Below are 20,596 nucleotides of genomic sequence, written 5' to 3'. Positions count from 1 at the left end.
GAAGTGGAGTGAGGAGAGGCTTTGCTGCATTGCCCTCCTGCCCGAATCCCACACCCTGCCTCTGGGAAACTCACAGGGAACACGGCGGGCCCGTATTGGAAGGTGCTGGGGAGCCCTGGTACCCCTGTGTAGTACGGCAGACTGGTGTAACTGTAGCCAGGAGGCAGCGCCGGGTTCAGGAACGTCTGCTGCGTGGTGTGGTGAGTCTGGGTCTGGCTCTGCTGAGGCTGCGCCAAAGTTGTTGCAGGAGCCGGGGAAGAGGCATCGCCTCGGCCAAATTTTGTTAAGTCACCTGGAATACAGGAGATCAAAGGAGACTGAACAACAGCCGTGTCAAATCCTGGCCCATTCCCGCTCAGCTCAAAGGTGACCCAGCCTTTTGATCAGCGGTGACTGGAATCAACTCCCCTCCTAACAATACAAAGGACTGCAGACCTCACAAGCCCTCAGACCCTTGCACTCAAGATAAGGCTAAGCTGTTAATTGCTCTCCTCATCCCCGAGAGGACGTCAGAGGGAAAGGGAAACCCACAGCACCTACAGTGCTGCACTGCCCGATGTCAGCCAACGATCTGGCACTGTCCGCCTGTGGCGGCAAGAGAGCCCAGATACTAGAACTCTCCCTAAGCCCTCTCCGTGCATCAGCAGCAGGTCTGAACACAACTCAACTCCCTCCAGAGCCAGCCCCGAGGCCAGGGCAACAGCCTGGGGGCCCTGTCCCACCAGCAAACACCACTGGCAAACAGCTCCTCCTTGAAGAGGAGAGTCAAATATCTTCCAGTCGAGGATGCGTGAACGGCCCCTTTTTACAGCAGGGCTCACAGCTCCCTTGCTCCTTCTGCTGGCACCAAATCAAACGCTGCTGCTGAGGCCCAGCAGCCCACAGAGAGTATCTGGAAATACCGTTTCCTCTCTTCCCAGTCTGGGCACTGCATGAGGACTTGCCTACAAGGCTCGGGGGAGCTCCCTTTGCTGCTCTTTACGAGCACCTGCTCGGCTCCTCCATGCAAACACACGCCCCGTTCAGAGCTGGCACAGTAAGCCAGTGAATTTCTCAGCGCTGCCCCAGCTCACAAGCCAGTCCAGGATAGCCACAAACATTAATTATCACCGATGTTAACTTGGCAGTGCCGCACTCTGAGCTTGGGATTTCAGCCTCCGTGTGCCAGGCAAAAGCACTTCCGCACAAACAAGCCCCTGCTGAAGCAGGGGAGAAGTGGTGCTGGGAAAAGAGCGATCCACAAAGCGCACCAATTACTAAAGCACGTGAAAGCTCAGCGTAATTGTTGTCCATTGCAAATCAGCAGTGTGAATAAACACACCTACCAAGGTCAGTGAGAGATTAGCCACCCACTGGGCGTTTGCTTTGAATTTGACAGGTCCTAAAAGCCGTTTTGTTTCTCCATGAAACCGTTGCATAGATAAAACTGTTGCATAGATAAAAAAAAATTCTCCAGATTTTGTGTTTCTTTGTATTTTTACTCTTAAGTGCTTGAGAAGCACTGCTTAACCCCTGCCTTGCCATGACCTGAAAAGCAGTTCCCCAGTTTTACACCTCACAGATTCTTTCAGCCCTTCCTCCCTCCCCTTCCAACTGCCACATCAACTACTACTTGTCCACATCTTCTTGGTTATACACGTTGATGCGACCAGATGCTCAAAGGGAAGTCAAGAATTTAGCTGCTGAGAAAACACACACCAAAGGCAGTGCAGGAGGCTGGTACAGACGTAGCTCCAGCGGACAATGGCACAGGAAACTAGAAAGCAGCAGCACGAACACCCGACGGGATACGCAATCAAAGCAGTCTTTTTCCCTACCAGAGTACGGATTGCTGCTCAGGCTGCCATCTCTTCCAGTCAGCGGGGTGGTGGGCGTAGGGAATGGGATGCTGTAGTAATCCTGAAGGATAAAAACAAAAGGAGAAGTTTTATGAGCTCTGTCCAAAGATGCAAAGCAGTGTCTTTTGCAGAAGAGGGATTTCTGGACTGCAGCCATTAGATTATGTTGGAGTATTGTAGTTCAATCAGCCACGTCACGGCTGATCACAGTCTACAGCAACCCCACGTTTTTCTCGCATGCACCATCCCCCTCGTCTGGCTATTAGAAGAACCAGATAAGGTCTACTGGTGTGCAGTCCTTAAACCACCTGGACTTTCCACTTCACAACACAAGGGAAACATGTCGTATTGCTAAAGAAATCCCATTCTCATAAAAGTATTTAGTCACTGCCTCTTTCAAGGATCAGAGGCAAGTATCTACAACAGCTCATCACACCACCGCTGGGCAAACCAGCTCTGCCTGCTGTAGCTCTCACATTCCCTAACCCCACCATCGATACCGCTGTCTGAATAACCAGTGCTCCTAACTCCAAGTGCGAAGGAGCAACCGATTAATTCCTCCCTACTGCCACGGAGAGGTGCACCCATTTAGCACCCCGTTTCGCCTGCTCTTCAGGACTACCTCACGGCCTGACCTGTCTGTACCCGAAGCACACAGCTGTCAGACCAGTGGAAGTGGGGTGTCCACATCAGTCTTCAGTACTCACCAATGGGAATCTTGTCTGGAGCATTTGCAAGTCATCGTATCCGTACACCTGTGGCTAGAAAAAGAGCAGGAGATGATGTTAGGGGGACAGACTAAAGATACTTACCTAATTTTAGACTAAACATTTAGATAAACATGAGATAAAGCCAGAAGCAGACAATCAGAGGCTATGCAATTACCTAGGCGCAGGCAGCCAGCATTCAAACAAAGAGTGAGCACCAATGCCTAGCACCGCTGCTCCAGACTGCAAAGGCACTCAGCAATTTTCCTCTAGAAGTTATTCCAACACCGAAATCTGTCCTCCTCACCTTCAGAAGAGGGCTGTAACACACCACTAGACTTTGTGGCAGTCGCCACCCTTGTTCTGACTATTTGGCCTTTGTCATACCATGTTGCTAATACAGCTTCACACTTTCATGCTCTGACCAAGGGCTGTTGCTCCCCAAAGGTTGGGGAGGCTATAGAGAACAGGCAGACAGAATCTGCTCTGGGGTGACCAGAATTACAGACATTTACCCCCATGGGCACATGGATTTCCTCTGCTACTGCTTTAAGGAAAACACCAGGTCCAAACTCTTCCCGTCCAAGGCAGTCCTGCTGGGCTGACGTTATAGCTTCTGGTTTCTCTATTATACTATATCCCTCCCTGCCAGCTGAGGACAGAGCTAGAAGGGATCTAGTAACATGACACACAAAGAGCCAGTCCCACTCACCGGATAGGCATGTAGCAACCCTGGAGCCATGATGTATGGATTAGGCAACAATGGTGGGACTCCAGGAGGGAGATTGGGAGGGGCTTTTCCTGAAAAAAGAAAGAGAAAGGAAAAGTTCCACAGTGAAGCAAACAGCAGAAGATATGTCTCTCAGTCCCCACACCCTCCTCTTGTTTAACAGTACCCAGGAAAGTACCTGATGTTGTTGCAACGGAACTGCGAGTCGAGGCCGTCACCGTGGAGTTACTGCTGAGGCTGAGGCCCAGGCTGCTGACACTGCTGAGACTGGATGAAACGCTTACGACTGGTGGGGCGGCTGACACTGTGCTGGAGGAGGTGGAGAAAGTGCTAGCAGAAGAATGGAGGCTTGCTTCACTCTCCACACTTGTGTGCTAGGGAAGGAAGGGAAGAGAGTTAGGGGACCAGACAGATGTAACCAAGTGCAGAAATACCGCAGGATGCTGTCTACGCCAAATATCGCGCGGCTCTGTCCGCACCCGGCCGTTCTCGAGAGCCTGCAATGAACTTGGCTGCTGCAGGCTACAGAGAAGCCAGCTTTTGCATCTGGCTTAAGTCCAAAGTCCTAAGAGCAGCCAACCCCTAATGCTTTCAAGCCTCTTGTGCGGCTGTGTCCCAACACGTCTGTCTGCTGGGAGAAGCAGGGCTGAACACCGCATTTGCGGTAGGGAGATTTATTCTGCTGCAGAAGCCAATACCCAGGGACTCTGCACTGCAGGAGCTCCAGCACTATATACATTTGAACAGTGATGCTCCATCAGCTACCAGTTTGCTCTGACATCTGGTTGCAACTCCGCAACGCTTTCAAGAGCTGCTACGGGCTCAAAAGAAGCTGCTGTCATGTCTGAAACAGGCAGGGTGTCAAAAACCTCAAGCCAGAGGTGTTCTGACATAACCCTCAGTCCTCTCTCCACACAACATCCCAACTCCAGCAGGACAACCTGGCAGCTCCTGTCACAGCCACAGATCCCACCGGCCGCGCACCCAAGGTCGGGCACGCCAGCAAAATTCTCCAAGCCGAGCAGGAATGGGTGCGCACAGCACTAGAGCACACCTAGACTCACCAGAAGAGTTGAAGTTGATGTTCGCCCAGAGGATGTGGATGAGGACAGACTGTTCTGCTGGGTGGGTAACGTACTGTGGAAGGAAGAATAAAAGGTTGTCAAGCCAAGGTGCGAGAGTCACCCTTTGTACCACCAGGCCAGACCCCATTCCCTGTCTACCCGGGTGGGATGAGTCATCTCAGTCTTCCCCACTGCATGAGACAGATTTTGAGGTCTACTATAGATCCCTGCTTCTAGTTCCGCTTCTCTAGAAATCCATCCGTCACGTTGGCTCACCTGCTGAGTTGGGCAGTGGTCGTACTGGGGAGTTCCTCACTGTGGCTCAGGCTGCTCAGAGCTGTTGAGTGTTGGCTGGCTGTTGTCAGCAAGGACGATGCAGATACCCCATCGTTGAGAGGCGTGATACTGGGAGCAGAGGGGGAATCTGATTTCACTGTGGGACCTGTAGCACCTGCAAACAAAAGCTTTGGGTTAGGGGCAGCTACTAGCAGCTCCTGGAGGGCAATTCGGTGGTGAGGATCAGCAAAGGCGCAGCTCAAGAAGCAGGGAGATCTGGGGCTTCCCTCACCGCTGCCAACCAGTTACACACTTGTGACAGCATGATTGTGTTCTGTATCTGCCCCAACACTGTCATCGGCTCTGCAAAGAGCTTCAAGCCCTACAGATGAGGTGCCTTTCACTAAGAAATCAGAGTAAATTATTGTCATCAGGGAGTGACTCATCAAGGATCTCATGGATCCACCAGCAGAAAGCTGCACATTTCAAGGCAAGCAAATAATCTGGGTGGCAGCAATTAGTCCAGCAGAGAAAGGACTTGCTATTAGCACAGATAAAGCTTTTCATCTAAAGCAAAGAATATGAGCAGTACAAGAGACTCAGGACACCCACTGCACTGACAGACTCTTACCTTCAACGGCTTGTGTGGTTTGTAATGGCGTGGGTTGTACAGAACTGAAACCATTCTGAGGAAGGAAAAAAAAAAAAAAAGAGTACAGGGCACTGCAGCTGCTCATTTCCAGAGGCAAATCTAGTGGCAGCCCCCTCCCATACCCCCTCCTCAGTTGTGAAAAAGGTACGCTACCAACACGTGTCACCAGACTGCGTTAGGGTTGGTCCCAAGCTCAACTAGCCCGGTGCCAATGTGACCCCCAAGCGCGTATTTGAGAAAGCAGTACAAGAAGTTTCTCTGCTGCTGGTTCAACACCCTCAGCCCAAGTTCGTTAGCCCAAATCAGTGTTACTGAACTTGTGTGGAGCACACAAGAATTGAACCCTTAAGACAAAACTAAATCTTTAGCCTGAATTGCCACTTTGCAGGAGGGTAATTCTGCGTGGCACGACACATGGCCTGCAATCAACTTAACCACTGTTAACCCCACTGGCCCAGCCCCAGGTGTAACATAACAAAGGGCTCTGGTACAAGCCAGAAAAAAAAAGCTCTTACAAGAGTCCACAAGCCACGTGGTGAGGCTGGAAGATTGCAGAAACACTTGATAAACCACCGGGCTTCCTCTGAGACAGCGCTTCACACCCTACGCTTACTCAGCACAAAGAGTGAGCAAAGCTATTTTCCTACCTTGGCCTGGGTCAGATCTTTCTGGGGCGAGGAGGAGATTGAATTTGGGTATCGCCTCGTCTGGGTGGATCTCTGTTCATACAGTGGTCCCTGAGCGCTGTTCTGGGAGGTAAATGTTGCTGTCTGTATTGTGCCGCTCTGGTAACCAGACTCCTGGCTTTGATTGGATGAAACTGTGGATGAAGATTCACTAAAAAGGAGGGGGGGGGAAAAAACCAAACAAAAAAAAGTTTACATTTGCCTCCAAAACAGCCCTGCTCTAAACTGCTGACCCAGACTGCCAGCTCTTCATTTCAAATCTTCAAAATAAAGAGCCCCGAGCATCAGCATAAAGGCACCACACACAGCAGCCAAGCAAACCGAGCGGAGACGCATACCTGGGTCGGCTAGCCCGACCACAGGAGGATGCTGGCACCTAGTCTAGCTGCAACCTTGCCTCACACACTGCTGTGCTCCAGGTGACGTTTCGTGAGCTGCCACCACTCGGGTCCCAGCCCAGCAGAAGACAGGAACACTCTACGTCGGTAAGACACCATCACCGTAGATAAACCTACTCTGCTGTGTCCCGCTTTGCCAGGCAAAAAGTAGGACAAAGCGTGCAGAATCTGTTCACCAGGGACAAGAAACAGTTGCGCTGGGGATTCCCCTCCCGTGTTTCCAGCAACGCAGTTTAACGACAGCAGGAAACTTCTGCTTTCTGTGTAGGTACCACAGGCCAGTCACAGAGCTGCCTGAACGAGTCTGCTGGCAACGTATCCTTTGCTGTTACACACATTGCTCCCTCTTTGTGACCATGGCACAGTCAGAAAGGGTCTACTAGTATGCAGTATAACTAAAGCCCAAGGGACCAGGGACTTTCCAAAGCTACCTGCTCGGATTATTCATTCCCTTCCTCGTGCCTGGTCCTCACCTAGCCGTGCTGGTATACAGGCTGCTTTGAGATTGGCTAACGGTTACGCTTGTCGTGGGTGTCGATTCGTACTCCGCGAGAACAGGCTCCGAACCAAACTGTAATGCCCCAAACTGCAGGTTTAGCCCTGAGATATCTGCTGAGCCAGGCATTTCCACCGCAAGCGCAGGAATCTGCAAGGGAGGAACAAGAGAAAGGGTCGATCAGTCCCTGGGGTCATCGCAGAAAATCCACGTTTCCCGGCACATGATGGTAGTTACCGGCTTGCGTCCTCTGAATTACGCTGTTCAACCCAGGTAGGCAAGCTTTTATCTGTCAACCCCCAAAACACCCAATGCTAACAGCAGGAAGGCCAAGTCCAGCCCTTCCCTCACCAGTCCAAACAGATTTCTCCGTAGCTCTAGCACAATACACCTCCTTCCCCACCACTGATTCGCACCTTTGATGTTAACGATGCTTTCTTCTTTTGCTGCTTCAGCTTATGCTGTGCTGGCTGCGGACTGGAGGACTGGTTGTCCGAGGACCCTGGGGACATCTGGGGAACAGGATTGGTTTTGCTGGGCAGCGGCGAGGAAGGGGGTGCCGGCACAGTTGTGGAGGCAGTCACCACAGGCTGTTTCTCCTGCATGAACACTTCTATCATGGTTGTAGTTGACGTGAAGGCCTGACGCTTGGTGAAGGGACTATGCACGGAAGTGTCTGTTGGGTTCTTGAGATCTACCGGGGGAGACAGAGTTGAGTTAGCAAGATTTGTTTCCTTAAAACTAATCAAGTTCTGGCATTTCTCAGCATCAAGAAAAAGAAAATCATTTCACACCGACTCTTCCTGGAGCCTGTTAAAATCAGAGAGCAGAGAACCCCAGCATCTCCACTCCCAGCCTCGTACTCTCACCACCATCAATGCCGAGCCTTTTGAACCCTTCTCCCCTCAGCTCCTTCCACCACCTCTAGACAAAGCAAGCTTGCACAGCAGAAGTCCTCCATCCTCCAAGAAAAGCTGGACTTGAGTCCCTTGTGGGGAGGCACTGCACAGCAGTCCTGCACGGGCCTGACACTGCTTCCTTCCCCCTCTCTGCCAACATCGCTGCATTTCATTGCCTGCTCTTTCCTCTGAAATTACTCTCAATCACTGTTTATTCCCTCAAACCAGCCCAGAGGTAGAGTTATTTCTTGGCATTTAACAGTCACCAGAATTGAATTCCTTTAAAAGATAACGTCAGGTCAGCAGTGAGACGAGACTGACAAGCGTTGGTATTCAGGAACTATTCTTCAGAGGTGCCCACTTTCAGACCCCTTCTCTGTTACACAGCTTTACACCAGGAAGTAGTTCTGCACACTGTTGGGTCTGATCCCTGGCCCTGAAGCTGGCTGGAATGACCCAGAGGATTCAACTGCTCTAAGTATAAAAGGAACAGGGAAAGACTCGTGTACTATCACATTTTACTCTCACAACTGCACCCATGGTTCTTTTAATTTCTCCAGAACTCGGCTTGTTGTGAACTTCTGATTTGGCCCTCCACCAAACCCCTCACATTGCTGCTTGCAGCGTTTTTCTGCAGTTCTGGAAGAATATGCTCCCCTTTGGGGAGTCACACTGCTTTTCCTTACCATACTGCACGAGAGACGAGGTCTGCGTAGTGGATCCCATGTCCCAAGAAGAAGCAGTGGTGCTCCCACCAGGCTGGGTGTGCTGAGCAGCCAGCTGAGCCAGAGCCTGGGCTGTCTTGAACTGCTCCAGGAACTGAGAACCTGTGGTACTGCTGCCTTTGGCCTCCCCGACATCTCCAAACCCTTTCCCCAGCATGCTCACCTGCAATTTCAGCAACAAAATACTACATTCAACATCTCCCTTGGCTTGGAACTTGGCTCAGACAAGTCATACATCTTAACATAAACCCGAAGGCACTGTACCCTGCTGCTTCTCTCTGGGTACCCCAGCTTAACACTCTGGAGCTCCAGATGCACAGATACCGCTGGCAAGGAGAGCTCATACTTCTCTTGCAGCCTTTATCGCACGTGAGCGTACACTTATCTGTTGCCCAACGCACAGCATTTTGCGGCGTCATGGAGGCTTACAAAGAAAGTTAACAGATGGGATCTTTAAAAATGTACTAAATTATTCACGTGCATTTCAGTTGCACTAAAAATGACAACCAGCAGGAGAACTCGGCTTTACAGGTAAGGTGTTTTTAAAAATCCTTCCTGAACTACCCCATTAAGTACACAGTTTTTATTTCTTTTGCTGAAGTTACACAAAAAAGCGTCTGCCCAGGTCTGTGCACATCCCTGATTCAGATGCAATGCCTCCTTCCTTCACGTGTCAGTAGATGTCAGCATTTCATCCCACACCAAACTCCCCACCAGTCCCACTTCTCAAACTGTTGAATTTGCAAGCCCTGGACTGCAAGAGTTTTTCCCTTTCCTCTGAGCAGGAAAGAAGCACGCGTTGCAAGTCTGAAAAGGGCAACAGGGAAGGAATTATCCCAATTATTTCTAATTAAGCAATGGACTTCATGCCTCTATTTACAGCAGACTGGCAAATCATCCAAGCAGAGGACTCTGCCACCCACAAGAAACGCGCAGGTGTCAGAACTGCAGTTCCCATATCGCCCAAACGCAGACAGAGAACGTCAGGGAAACCAGCACCGGCCAAAACCCAGCAGAGACCAGTATTTCCTTACCATGCTGTGGTGAGAGAAGGAGTTACCAGAGGCAGGCTGGGATATAGCACTCTGCTTAGAATTGCTGAACACCAGTGGCTGGGCCAGGGAAGGAGCCTGGGATGACTCCAGGTTTGTTGACTCATTCTCCATAGAAGAGGGCGTCTTTCCTAGCAGGACTGCAAGATCAATTCTGGGTAAAGAAGATAACCCACTGAGGTTAACATGAGCTCTGTCGCACCCCTCGCTTCCTTTACAGCAGTATTCTACCTCCAGCCTCACGATTTATCGCTCTTACTTTACACATTGAATGGATCTGCAGAACATTAACTCACAAGTGCCAGAAGCAACCTCAAAAGGACAGAGACCAAGTAAGATCCTGCATGGCCTTCTATTTTAAAGCAGGTCTTCCAAGTATTTAATACAGCAAAATGCCCCCAAATCTGAAGAACCAGCAGCAGAGCCTAGGAAAACTCTAATCCAGGACTAGGACCCAGAAACTCCTAACTCAACTTTTTCCATTTAAACTCATCTCCTCTTACTCAGAGCTGCACATTTTAGCTAGCTGGCAAGGTTTAGTCTGAAACGGCAAATTGCTCTGGGACTTGCGTGCCACTTTTCCCACGTAAACAGCATCACTATGGGCTATCACCTCTGTCCAGCTGTGATTGTCACATTCTCGGCAGGCAGAGGCACTGAAGACACATTGGAGGCAGTGAAGATCTTCGTCTCAGACAGCTGAAAGATAAAAAAAGGGGAGGAAAAACACCCCCAAAGTGAGAACAGCATCTCAGGACTCCAAGTAAAGCACACAAATGTTTGAGCCACAAACAGAAATTCAAGTGTTTAGTCTTAAACTTCTCTAATATTTGGCTCCCATTAGAATCAGCTTCTATTTTATTTGTTTCTTCTCAGGCAAGTACACAAATTCACCTGCCAGAGGAAAAAAAACAAAACCAAATCCTCCCACAAATTCCCTGTAGTCCACAAATCCTCTAGGGCTGCTGGTACGTAGCACTGATCTGCAGAGGTATGTGCAAGCATGGCTAGAGAAGTCAAAGAAAAAAAGCTTCAGACCCACAGCTAAACTTCAAATGTTCCTGGCCTCACCTGTAAGATCTGACCAGAGACCAACAGATCTACTTCAACTATGGAAGGGAAAATAACATCAAAAAATGAATGAAGGGGAGGTTTAATGACCACCTGTGATTTTAGTCTGGAACACACCTGAATTTGAACAGCTTTTATTCCAGACTGAGGAGCTGCCAGCAACTAAACTGCAAGAGTTTAAATACAGAATCCAGAACCCCTGGGAGCATATCACACACACTGAAGACAAGAAGGGCTATCAAAAGCTCTCTTCAAGCAGAGATCTGACTGAACAGACAGAGGAGCTGCTTGCGCCTCCAAACACAGCAGTAGTGCTTTCCTCAGACGGCGCCTGGAAAGCAAAAGGTTTCCCTTTGTGCCTGTTCCGTAGTCTTAGCAAAAATGAGCATGCAAAACTAATAACACTACTAAAAAAGCCCAACCCTGCTCTCATCTGCAAGAACAGAAGTTCTCCCTTGATTCAGAGAGGGACCAGAGCCCATTTCAGAAGAAACTGATACAGACGTATTAGAAGCAGGTGGTAACATTCTCCCCTGAAGGAGACACCAGGTAGAGAACAAAAAGCAGCTAGACACACTAACGAGCATATCAGGAGATAAAGCCAAGAGCTTCTGTTCAATCCAAATTACAAGGACCAGCAGAGGCATGTGACACACGCACGAAACCGCTGCTGCCTCCTCCATGGCACGTGGCGTAGATCAAAGGCAAACCTTCCCAAACTGCCACTCCACTGGAGGAACAGAGCGAGAATCTGGCGTGGAGTCAGGCCAGTTTATGGAAGAATTCAATCATGCAGTTGCAAGAGATGAGAGGACCAGATTCCACGTGCTCAGAGATCCCTTCCTGTCTTGGGCTCCCATGACAAGCTCTACTACACACGTACTTTTTAAAAGCAGCAATGTTTACTTATTCATCATAGCTCTTGGAACTGGGAGCCTGGCTCGGGCTATGCCCATAGTTTGGGGAGGATGGGCTTTGCGCTCCTCTCATAGCTGTGTGCGTACAACCAGGACAGCAGCCTGCCAGCAGACGCATGGAGGAGAGTGGTTTGGAGAGTACCTACATCTTCATTCCAGTCCTCTGTGCCCCATTCTTCTGTCGCTGCCCTCCACGCACCTACAAGGATAACAACAGGTAGAGAAGTTACACGTGCATCAAAGCTCTACCTCCAAGAGCCAGGGAAGCACTGGGGAGCTTTGCAAGCAGCTGAGAGGATTTCTATTTGCCAACCAGACAAGTTAAAGCAGTCGACCCTAACCCACCACACACGGGCAAGATACTGTGACGGGATCGCCTCAGCCTTGCTCGGGCAGGCTAGGCTAAGACAGAGGGACTGCTGGGCTGGCAGCTAGGGCAACACACGCACCCCGACACCAAAGAGGGAAGCTGAGCTTGGCAAGGAAGCCCTAGCATTGCCCCCAGCCTCCTTGTGCCATTTTCCTGATTTCCCCTCGTATCGCAGTAGCTGCAGGTTTCTGCATCCACGAGCAGTTAGTGTTACCCCAGCAGCTTGGACAGAGCACCTCCTTCGGGGGCTTCCTCCTGTGCAGGACCTCATCGCCCAGTTAAATCTTAAGCTTCTAAAAAAATCCAGGAACAAGTGAATCATTTGCACGGTTCATCTTTCCCCCGCCCCCCAAATGCTGAAAACCTCACTGCGCTCCTGTGCACAGGCAAATGGGAATCAGAAAGGAAAATTTAAGGGATTAAGCAATTCAAGCATTTTCTGTGACCGCTTTCAGGAATGTCCTCAAAGTGAGTTTAAAATATCAGGGAGAAAAGCATGAGATTTCAGCCGCAATCCAGCACAGTGCAATTTGTAAGACAGCAAAATTGATTGGAAAAGAAGTTTTGCCTGGCCGTTTCTTCAACTTGTTCCGTCCCTCACTTCCATCAGAGTTTAATGTCAATACTTTGAAGTTTATACGGTAACTTCCGAATCCATTAGACAACTTAAAATTTGATGTGGGAGGAGAGCGGGAGCATTTTACATCCCAAAAAACTCAGAGCATAAAACCAGCCCCATTTTGCACAGCTCATTTTCAGCCCACGCAAACCAGATCAACAAAACCCAACACAGCAACAGGGTTAATCCTGAAGACATTTGCAAGACGAAACAAGTTGGCATCAGACCTTTTATAAGCTGAAAGTCTTTTACAGCATAAAAACAGAGCACGTGGGGAATGAGAACATTACAGATTCTTCTGCAGGACACAATCAGGCTCACTGAGATTTTTTGGGGGGGAAGAACACAGCAGAGCTTCCCATATACACTTTAATTATGAGATCAAAACATCCAAACAATTGCTTGTCTAGAAGTGAGGGATTTAGTACAGGAAATAAGCATATTATCAGTGAATTATTCTTTTTTCATTGTTGTTTCGTTTGCTCTTTTGTGTTGTCTGACAAGTTGAGCCAATTTAAGAAACCTTCCTGATTGTTTTGTTGTGGTGGTTTTTGGGGTTTTGTTTGTTTGGATCAATGTAGAAATACAGATATTAATACAACACTACTTCCTTGAGTGCCTGGAGTTTCAAGGCACACGACCCCTTCCTCTCCAGACAGAAGCATCAGGAGTTCAACACATTCAATGCAAAACACATCTGTGGTTTAAAAACCCAGATTCCACCATTCCTTAGATTTTTTTTGTGCCCTCACAGCAGTAACGGGAAGGCTCCTTTCCAGATTTTCACGGATCAGAAAGATCCTACCAGCTCAACCCTTACCCAAGAGGTGAAGTAGGAGCTGGAGGTACCTGGGTCAGCTGCAGTTGGCAGGGGAGAGCAGAAAGCCAGGAGAGTTGCCCCAAGAAGAGTTTGTGCACGTAGGAACACGGCACAGGGCTCTCTTAGTCTTGCTCGCTTGGGGGAAATGAGAAGAAAAGCAAAGCAGCACAAAAAGCAGAAGGAAATCCTGCAGATGAAGAGCAGCCATTGATGGGGCTTGCCTGGCAAGTCTACTTCTCAAGTATTGGACACCTATTCAGCATGGCTCGTGATCCTTGCACATGAAGGGACGGATGTAAAACCAGACCTTGCGATGTACAACGGGGCATTGACAGCAATGGTCCAGAAAGCTTCCTGACCACCACACTGCGTTTAGATTTTTTAAAGAAACTGAGCGTATCACTCTCCATCAAGCTCTTCCAAAGGGGAGACCTGCAACGCAAGCAATGCCCCAACACTTCTAACACCATTTCAGAAGTGTCATCTTCTGAATAGCAATCCCTCCTCTCTGCTTTAAGGAAGCCTTTCAAAGAGCTGCTGGTCTTTAAGCTCCTCAAACCAGGAAAAGGGGAAAAAAATTAAAAGTCAATAGGCATTTGGAGATATGAACGTGCTTGTCCTGGTTTTCAGCTGGGATAGAGTTAATTTTCACAAGAAGCTGGGAGGGGACACAGCCAGGAAAGCTGACCCAAACTAGCCAAAGGGCTATTCCATACTATGACATCATGCTCAGTATGTAAGGGGGAAGCTGGCTGGGGAGGAGTCACTGCATAGGCTGGGCATTGGGTTCTGAGCAGTGAGCAAATTCCATTGCATATCACCCACTTTGCATACTCTAAGTATTGTTGTTGTTATTTTTCCTCCTCTTTTGGTGTTCTAGTAAACTGTCCTTATCCCAACTCACAAGTTCTACCTTTTTCTTCCAATTCTCCTCCCCCATCCCACCAGCGGAAGGGAAGGAACGAGTGAGCGGCTGCGTGGTGCTTAGCTGCTGGCTGGGGCTAAACCACAACAGCACTGAAGAAAAAAATCCCGTCGTGTCTTCCAGATTTCACGCACTCCCCCCAGATACACTATCTCTTCATTTTAACCTGGGAGATGAGCGAGCGGCTCGCTCCTCCCGCAGCCCATCAGGCAGCCTGCCACCATCTCAATGACTGGATACATGCTTGATGGCCCACAAGGGTTACAGACCAAAAATCCCCCACTCCGCACCTCGGAGGAATGTAAATCCAAACAAAGCCGAAGCGTGGTAAAAATATAATGGCAGCACTGGAGCAGATGGCCTTGTGCCGCCTGCGGGAGTTAAAGATTAACCAGAGGTGAGAACCACGAGATGCTCCAAAGCCAACAGAAGCACTCCAAGTATACCTGCCTCTGGGCCCCTCCAAAAGAGGCTCTACAGCCTCAACACTCCTCCTCCTGTCCTGACCTTCAAGAACAAAGTGGCAAGTTCCTCCAGAAGGGCCCTTAGCCTTGACTTCCAGACCTCAGCTTAGATGAAGGAGACGTTAGTCAAACACGATCATCTCGTGGGTGTCTCTGGGCTTCATAAGGCATAAAGGTGTAAGAGCAGGAAATAAAGTGGCCAAGCGCTTGGCAGCTTTGCCATCGAGCATCCCGTTCATCTCAAAACCCACCGTCATCTTCAACTGCAGGGCAGGTTTGCTCAGGTGAAGAGGAGCAGCCAGGCAGCGAGAGCGTGCCAAAGCAGCCGTCAAGTGCATCGCTCACTCAGAGGTAGCCGTAAGCAGAAGCAAAGCGCCAAGATAGTTGAGCCAGACTAATTCCCCTGGCAGCGGTGTTTTGACCCTAAACAAAAACCTAGCGGGGAGGCCAGTGAGGTGATCACTGCAGAACCGAACCACCGTGCTGAGGAAACGGCATGGGGCGCAACGGCAAGTCACAGCGTTCTGGGTGTGAGACAAGCAGAATACAACTGAGCTGCCTCATGCTTCCTCCCCTCGGGTGGGTTACTCTGTCACCAGTGCTGTGGACACGGAGCTGCTCTGGGTACCGAGAAGCATTGGCTGAAGTTAAAATTTACATAATCCACAAGAATTTGTGTTAACCTCTCCCAGTTTACATTCAAGGTGTCAGCATTAGTAAAAGCACAGTCAGAACAAACATCAAATATTCATTAAAATGAACAAATTAAGAGAGAGAAGAATGACATATCCACAGATATTTCAGGGCTTTTTTTAAAAAAAGCTGTAAAGTAAAAGGTATCCGGGGCAGTTAGTGCACCTGGATGTATCGTACCAGGAGCAGTGTCAAATTTTCGGGGATAATTTGACCCCTCACCCCCAATGAAATCAAGTCCTGAAACAAAAAAAAAAAGAAAAGAAAGACAACCAGTGAAATTTTGATTTAAAGAAGCGAAGGCGAGTCACGTCGCCCCCATGTACACCAGTCACATCGTACCTGTGGATATTGTTAATTTAAAGAGATGCCTGCAGCTATTAAAATGGAAACAAAACGACCACGCACAACAGAGGTGAACAGCGTAGTTGCATCATGAACTTTACAGCTGCGTTGTAGCACTAGAGCAAATTTGAGTTGCTCCATCAGAAAAAATCAATTCCCCACCACCACACTCTAATCCACTTTGTTCCACAATTCCACAAAACACCAACATGGGGGGAAAAAAAACAAACCCCACACAGGCCTGTTCAGACTAGACAGTTAAACTTCCAGCACAGAGTTCATCCATTCCCATCCCTTTTTCTTCCAGAGACAAGCGTAGCCATTGCCCTTAACGTGTGCCTACACTACTCCCTCCAGTATTTAAAACTCCACTTCTCAGTCAGCAAGAAGATGATCACCCAATCTGCTAGTGCTTTACAAAACCATGCTTGGTTTTTTGCCCTTCAGGACAGCTTTCCATTTTCCGAAAACAAAAAAACCACCAAGACAGAAACAGCCCCCAAATCCCTACATTAACAATGTGTAGTAAAAGATATTGCAGTCTACAGTACTTTCTTTCTTTCCAAGTTTTGTAGCAAATACAAGAAATATGGAAGTGGCTTAAAGCAACCAAGATGTGGTGTTTACTTGAACGCTCAAAAATCATGGAAAAAATAGTTTTGACTTCACAGTGGTGTAAGATTGCTCCATTAAAAAAATACACTTAAAAAACCCCCATACAAATAGATTACTTACAATTAAGGATTGCCCCTTGCAACTCTGCCCAGTTACCACACTGCAAAATCTGAGTTCACTGGTGTCTCACAATAGCGCGCATACTTGAAACAAAAAAAAGTACCATTTTTCCAATGCAAGAGAATGTGCAAGGGCAGATCGGTGTTTGCAAACTACCCAGTGAAGAAATGTTTGCTTCAAACAGGGAAGCAATGAAGATTTCTTTTCTGCTCGCTTTCTGTAACAAGGTCTCATCCTACAGCAGTTTGAGCAAGATGGCCATGAAAGAGAGAACGCTCCCCACACCGAAATCAAGAATGAGACATCTGAGCTCCAAGTAATATTCTCTGGAGGAGGCACCAAATATTGAGAGAACTTGCATGTGTTTTCACACTACAGTTTATAAAGACGACTTTTCCAAAGAGGCAACATGGTTTCTGCTGGAAAGCAAACAGAAGCAGTGCTCCTGTGCTTCTGTAAGGCAACAGCACACACCAGCTCACATCAGAACAATCATCCAACTCCCCATTTCCAACGTGGTCACCCTAACAGACGCAAAGGCACATCTGGGTGCTAAGAAACAGGCTCACTGAACTCCACCTCTGAACCAAAAACCCGGTTCCTCCATCCCTGAGCCAAAGAGCTACACAGAACCTCCTCAGTGCAACTGGATGGACACAAAATCCACTTACCCTCTAAATACAAAACAGCGAACACATGTGTGAAAAACCACTTACTTGTGCCATCATCTGGCTCAAAGCTGCCAGTGTTGTTCCACGTGTTGTTGTTACTATTCCCATAGTTCTCATCCGTGCCGGCCGGCTCGGCATAGTCAGCTGGGTTGAAAGTTCTGCAAAAAATACGAGGATGGAAATTTTTACTCCCTCTCCCTAAGCATTTTAAAACCAACTGATTTCATTTAGACCACGACACATTTCAGAGTCTCAAAAGACAGTTCTCTCAGCAGAGGGATGCTTCGGCTACACCAGCCATTCCAAATTTCAGTTAACACGATGCAGTTTTGCATTTAAAAAAAAAAAAAAAAGGAAAACTGGAACATAAACGACTGATGCGAAAAGCACTATTCATGCACAAAGACTTTTATTTTTGCTGTGGTTTCTATCAGTGAAACTTACCCCATGCCTTGGGCAGAAAATCTTCCCCCTCGCCTTCCAGAGCCACCTGTAAAAAATATACACACATGCACTGCTGAGCATTTCTCTTGGTTCTGCATCGCTAGGAAAAGAAACGTTTGAACAACATATGGATTTCTGATGCCCAGAATATGAAAGTGGTGAGGATCTTCCAGAGTTGATGGGATTTCCAGCAGTGTCTTTATATGTATGGGAATGACCTCAGCTGGTTGACAGCATAATTAGCGATGCAAGATTCCAGGCTCAGATGAGGTTCCCAGCTGGCACAAACCATAAATGCCGCACCCCAGGTTCTGATTTCTGCAGCAAGCGTCCTCAGCAACAATTCCTGAGCAGCACAGATTTTGCGGAAAAAAGAATTTCTGCCACTGAGTATTTAAAAAACAAGCCAGGCATTTGCACAGCAATGGTGCTCAGAGACACGCGTGCAAGAACGAGGAGGATCCGGATTCTGTTGCTAACAAGCAATTAGTCCATCTGCCAAATAGCCACCTTAGGCTTTTTTAACTTCTCACCTCTATACCATAAAGCCCTATTTTTTTTTTTGAACTCCAGGGATGTGATGTAAGAATTAGATACTTTTTCTAGCACAGGGAAGCAACATGTAGGTACTAGGTGTAAGCAAAGAACAAAAAAAAAAAAAAATCAAGTGCTTATTTTCAGTTTGGCAATTCCTCCCATAGAAGAGGCTTTCCAACCTCACAGAGGAGATAGATACGCTGACGTAATTCTTCTCCTCCCACTCCCTCCGACCTCAAATCCCATGTGTACCTCGGCCTCGGCCACGTCCTCGTCTCCCTCTTTCCGTGCCTCTTCCAGAAGATCCACCACTCTTACCACCGTCTAGTCCATTCTCCTGGCCCCGAACTGAAAGACAGAATGATGCAAAGACAATTTCAAGACTCATCCTGCTTTAGGGAGGATACAAAACCAGACCTCAAGCACTGAAGCGCGGTGGCTGTGCAGGAGACCATGCCACCAAACATTCCCGTAATTTCTTTTATTTAAGTTGATGGTATTGAGGAATCATCTCAGACAGGGGAGCATCAAACAGATTGCCACGCACACACACAAGGATGGTTTTCCTCAGACGCGTCTGCCCAAGAAGCTTTACTGACAGCTTTTATGCAGCACAAAACGCCTCGGTGTGCACAGCGAGGGTTACGGGTGTTATTAAAGGGCAGATCCATACACTCTCTTCCACGGCTGGCACCTCGCCCCCGCCTCGGTGGCCCGCCACGTCGTCTGCTGAAATCCCGATCCCTCTCCCGGTTTTCTTTGCTTTCTTCACTGGGTTCTGTCTGTCCACTCTCCTTCTGTCCTGAGACACCCTTCTTCTTCCCGACCATTTCCCAGGAATGCTGCAGGTTTGCAAAAGGGAAAGAAGTTAATCATCGTTTGATTGATGCAAGATGCAAATACATGCATATGTAAACAAGCTATATAATGAGAATATAACAAAGGTCTCCAGAAAAATTATTTCCAGTCCAATTTATTTATTTATTTTTAGAAGAGTCTACCAGCCTACACACAGCACATCCTCTTCCTTCAAGGAAAACTGTCTTACAGCTGACTGGCATGCAGTTTCAGATAACAAGAGATGAGTTATTCTGTTTCTGCAAAGATCTAATAAACCTCTTAAATAGAGTGGGCATAATACTTACTCAAGTTTAAAGGGTCGATAAGTTTACTGTGTTTAGGGGAAAAAAAAACCCGTGCCATTTCATATAGGTCACTGCTTTGGGGAGCTCTCAGAATAACCCAGGGAAACGTTCCGCAGCCAACATTTCGGGGTAAGTTGTTCTCTCAGACGCAGAGTGATTTAACAAAACCCCTCCCCTAAACAGCAGCTCCCAGGGAGAGGAGTATCACAATTTATCCAACAGGCAAGTTCAAGTCATCCCAAGTTTGACTGTAACTTGTTAAGCATGCCTCCAGCTTACTGCCGTCGGCCCGCATTGGTTTTATTTATGACAGTCTGCAGTGGTTTCATATTCTTACACTGATGCTGCACACAGTTAGAACAATCAAAAATAGTCATAAGTCATTGACAAACACCTGAAAACAACTGACAGACAAGTAAACAGCTGGTTTTGGATCGCAACATGCAGGGACAGTGACAAAAAAACCAAACAGAGGCACAAACCACCTTCAAACCCAAGGCTTCTGAAGTCTCTCTCCATAGGTATCTGGCTCAGAAGGAAGTTTTGGAAAAGATTTACTTTGAATACCGTAATTTTAAGCCAAATCTAACTCAATGCTAAGATCACACCAGCTCCTTTACTGTTTGAACTATGGTACATTACGAGTGACTAGCCCAGCAGGTGAGCTGTCTCCATCAGCACGTGAGTATCTGAGCAATCAGCAAGTCTGTTTCTTATCAGAAAATCCCTTTTACAGGATTGCTGCACAAGCTGAATCCAGGCCAGGAGCAGCTCCAAGACCTTTGACCAATTACAGTGCAGACACTGCCGGTGCTCAGCGCTGCAGGTACCAGCCCGGAGGCCCCCCCACGGCACTGCAGGCTGGAGAGGCGGCAGGCGCTCGAGGGCTTCGCTCTGCCAACTCCGTTTCTACCTCTACAAATCCTCCGCTGTAGCTGTGCCTCGCCCTGTATCTCAGGGCATTTCAGCTGGTTGAATAAAGGAGGTCCTGCTACCTAATGCGGTTTGCTGCACGCTATCCCGGATGCTATTTTCATGAGCAATGTGTTTATCTAGGAAATGCAATTGCTGTGATAGCAGGAGTTTGTTGTTTAACTAGAAGCCACTGGTTACAAGGGATGTGGAGGAAAACACAGTTGCAGCAGTGCTCTGCCTCAGCAACACGTATTCATCTCATCCTCCTTTCTAAAAGGATTTTCCAACGTCTGTTTTCTTCAGCTGTCAGTGAAAAGGGCTCTCTAAAGGCAAGGAAGAACCCTACACACATTGTACTGAACTCGGCCGGTGCCAAAGCTAGCAAAGCACCTGACACTGGGG

General features: G+C 48.2%; 1 protein-coding gene and 1 non-coding gene across 17 annotated transcripts in view; both read right to left on the bottom strand.

Annotated features, from left to right (window-relative positions):
• UBAP2L (ubiquitin associated protein 2 like) overlaps window positions 1-20,596 on the bottom strand; it is a 31,196-nt gene that overhangs the window by 4,032 nt on the left and 6,568 nt on the right. For 6 of the 16 annotated variants that reach the window (XM_075737321.1, XM_075737325.1, XM_075737327.1 and 3 more), the window contains exons 5-24: window positions 18,808-18,976; window positions 18,387-18,482; window positions 17,598-17,643; window positions 17,199-17,311; window positions 15,568-15,642; window positions 11,658-11,710; window positions 10,137-10,222; window positions 9,506-9,677; window positions 8,433-8,634; window positions 7,264-7,541; window positions 6,825-6,997; window positions 5,915-6,104; window positions 5,247-5,301; window positions 4,616-4,790; window positions 4,340-4,412; window positions 3,454-3,649; window positions 3,258-3,346; window positions 2,546-2,599; window positions 1,818-1,899; window positions 75-292 (exon numbers count right to left, since the gene is read on the bottom strand). In XM_075737321.1, coding sequence (XP_075593436.1) covers window positions 75-292; window positions 1,818-1,899; window positions 2,546-2,599; window positions 3,258-3,346; window positions 3,454-3,649; window positions 4,340-4,412; window positions 4,616-4,790; window positions 5,247-5,301; window positions 5,915-6,104; window positions 6,825-6,997; window positions 7,264-7,541; window positions 8,433-8,634; window positions 9,506-9,677; window positions 10,137-10,222; window positions 11,658-11,710; window positions 15,568-15,642; window positions 17,199-17,311; window positions 17,598-17,643; window positions 18,387-18,482; window positions 18,808-18,976 — 2,595 coding nt within the window. The remainder of the gene's footprint in view (window positions 1-74; window positions 293-1,817; window positions 1,900-2,545; window positions 2,600-3,257; window positions 3,347-3,453; window positions 3,650-4,339; window positions 4,413-4,615; window positions 4,791-5,246; window positions 5,302-5,914; window positions 6,105-6,824; window positions 6,998-7,263; window positions 7,542-8,432; window positions 8,635-9,505; window positions 9,678-10,136; window positions 10,223-11,657; window positions 11,711-15,567; window positions 15,643-17,198; window positions 17,312-17,597; window positions 17,644-18,386; window positions 18,483-18,807; window positions 18,977-20,596) is intronic. The other 10 variants (XM_075737320.1, XM_075737323.1, XM_075737326.1 and 7 more) reach the window with 2 other exon arrangements.
• On the bottom strand, window positions 2,000-2,134 carry LOC142598574 (small nucleolar RNA SNORA58). The gene has a single exon (XR_012832686.1). It is a non-coding gene; the product is annotated as a small nucleolar RNA SNORA58 (small nucleolar RNA).

Source organism: Balearica regulorum, chromosome 28 (assembly GCF_011004875.1).
Source record: "Balearica regulorum gibbericeps isolate bBalReg1 chromosome 28, bBalReg1.pri, whole genome shotgun sequence".
NCBI lineage: Eukaryota > Metazoa > Chordata > Aves > Gruiformes > Gruidae > Balearica > Balearica regulorum.
The sequence above is the reverse complement of the archived record's forward strand: the minus strand, read 5'-3'. Positions and strand labels throughout refer to the sequence as shown.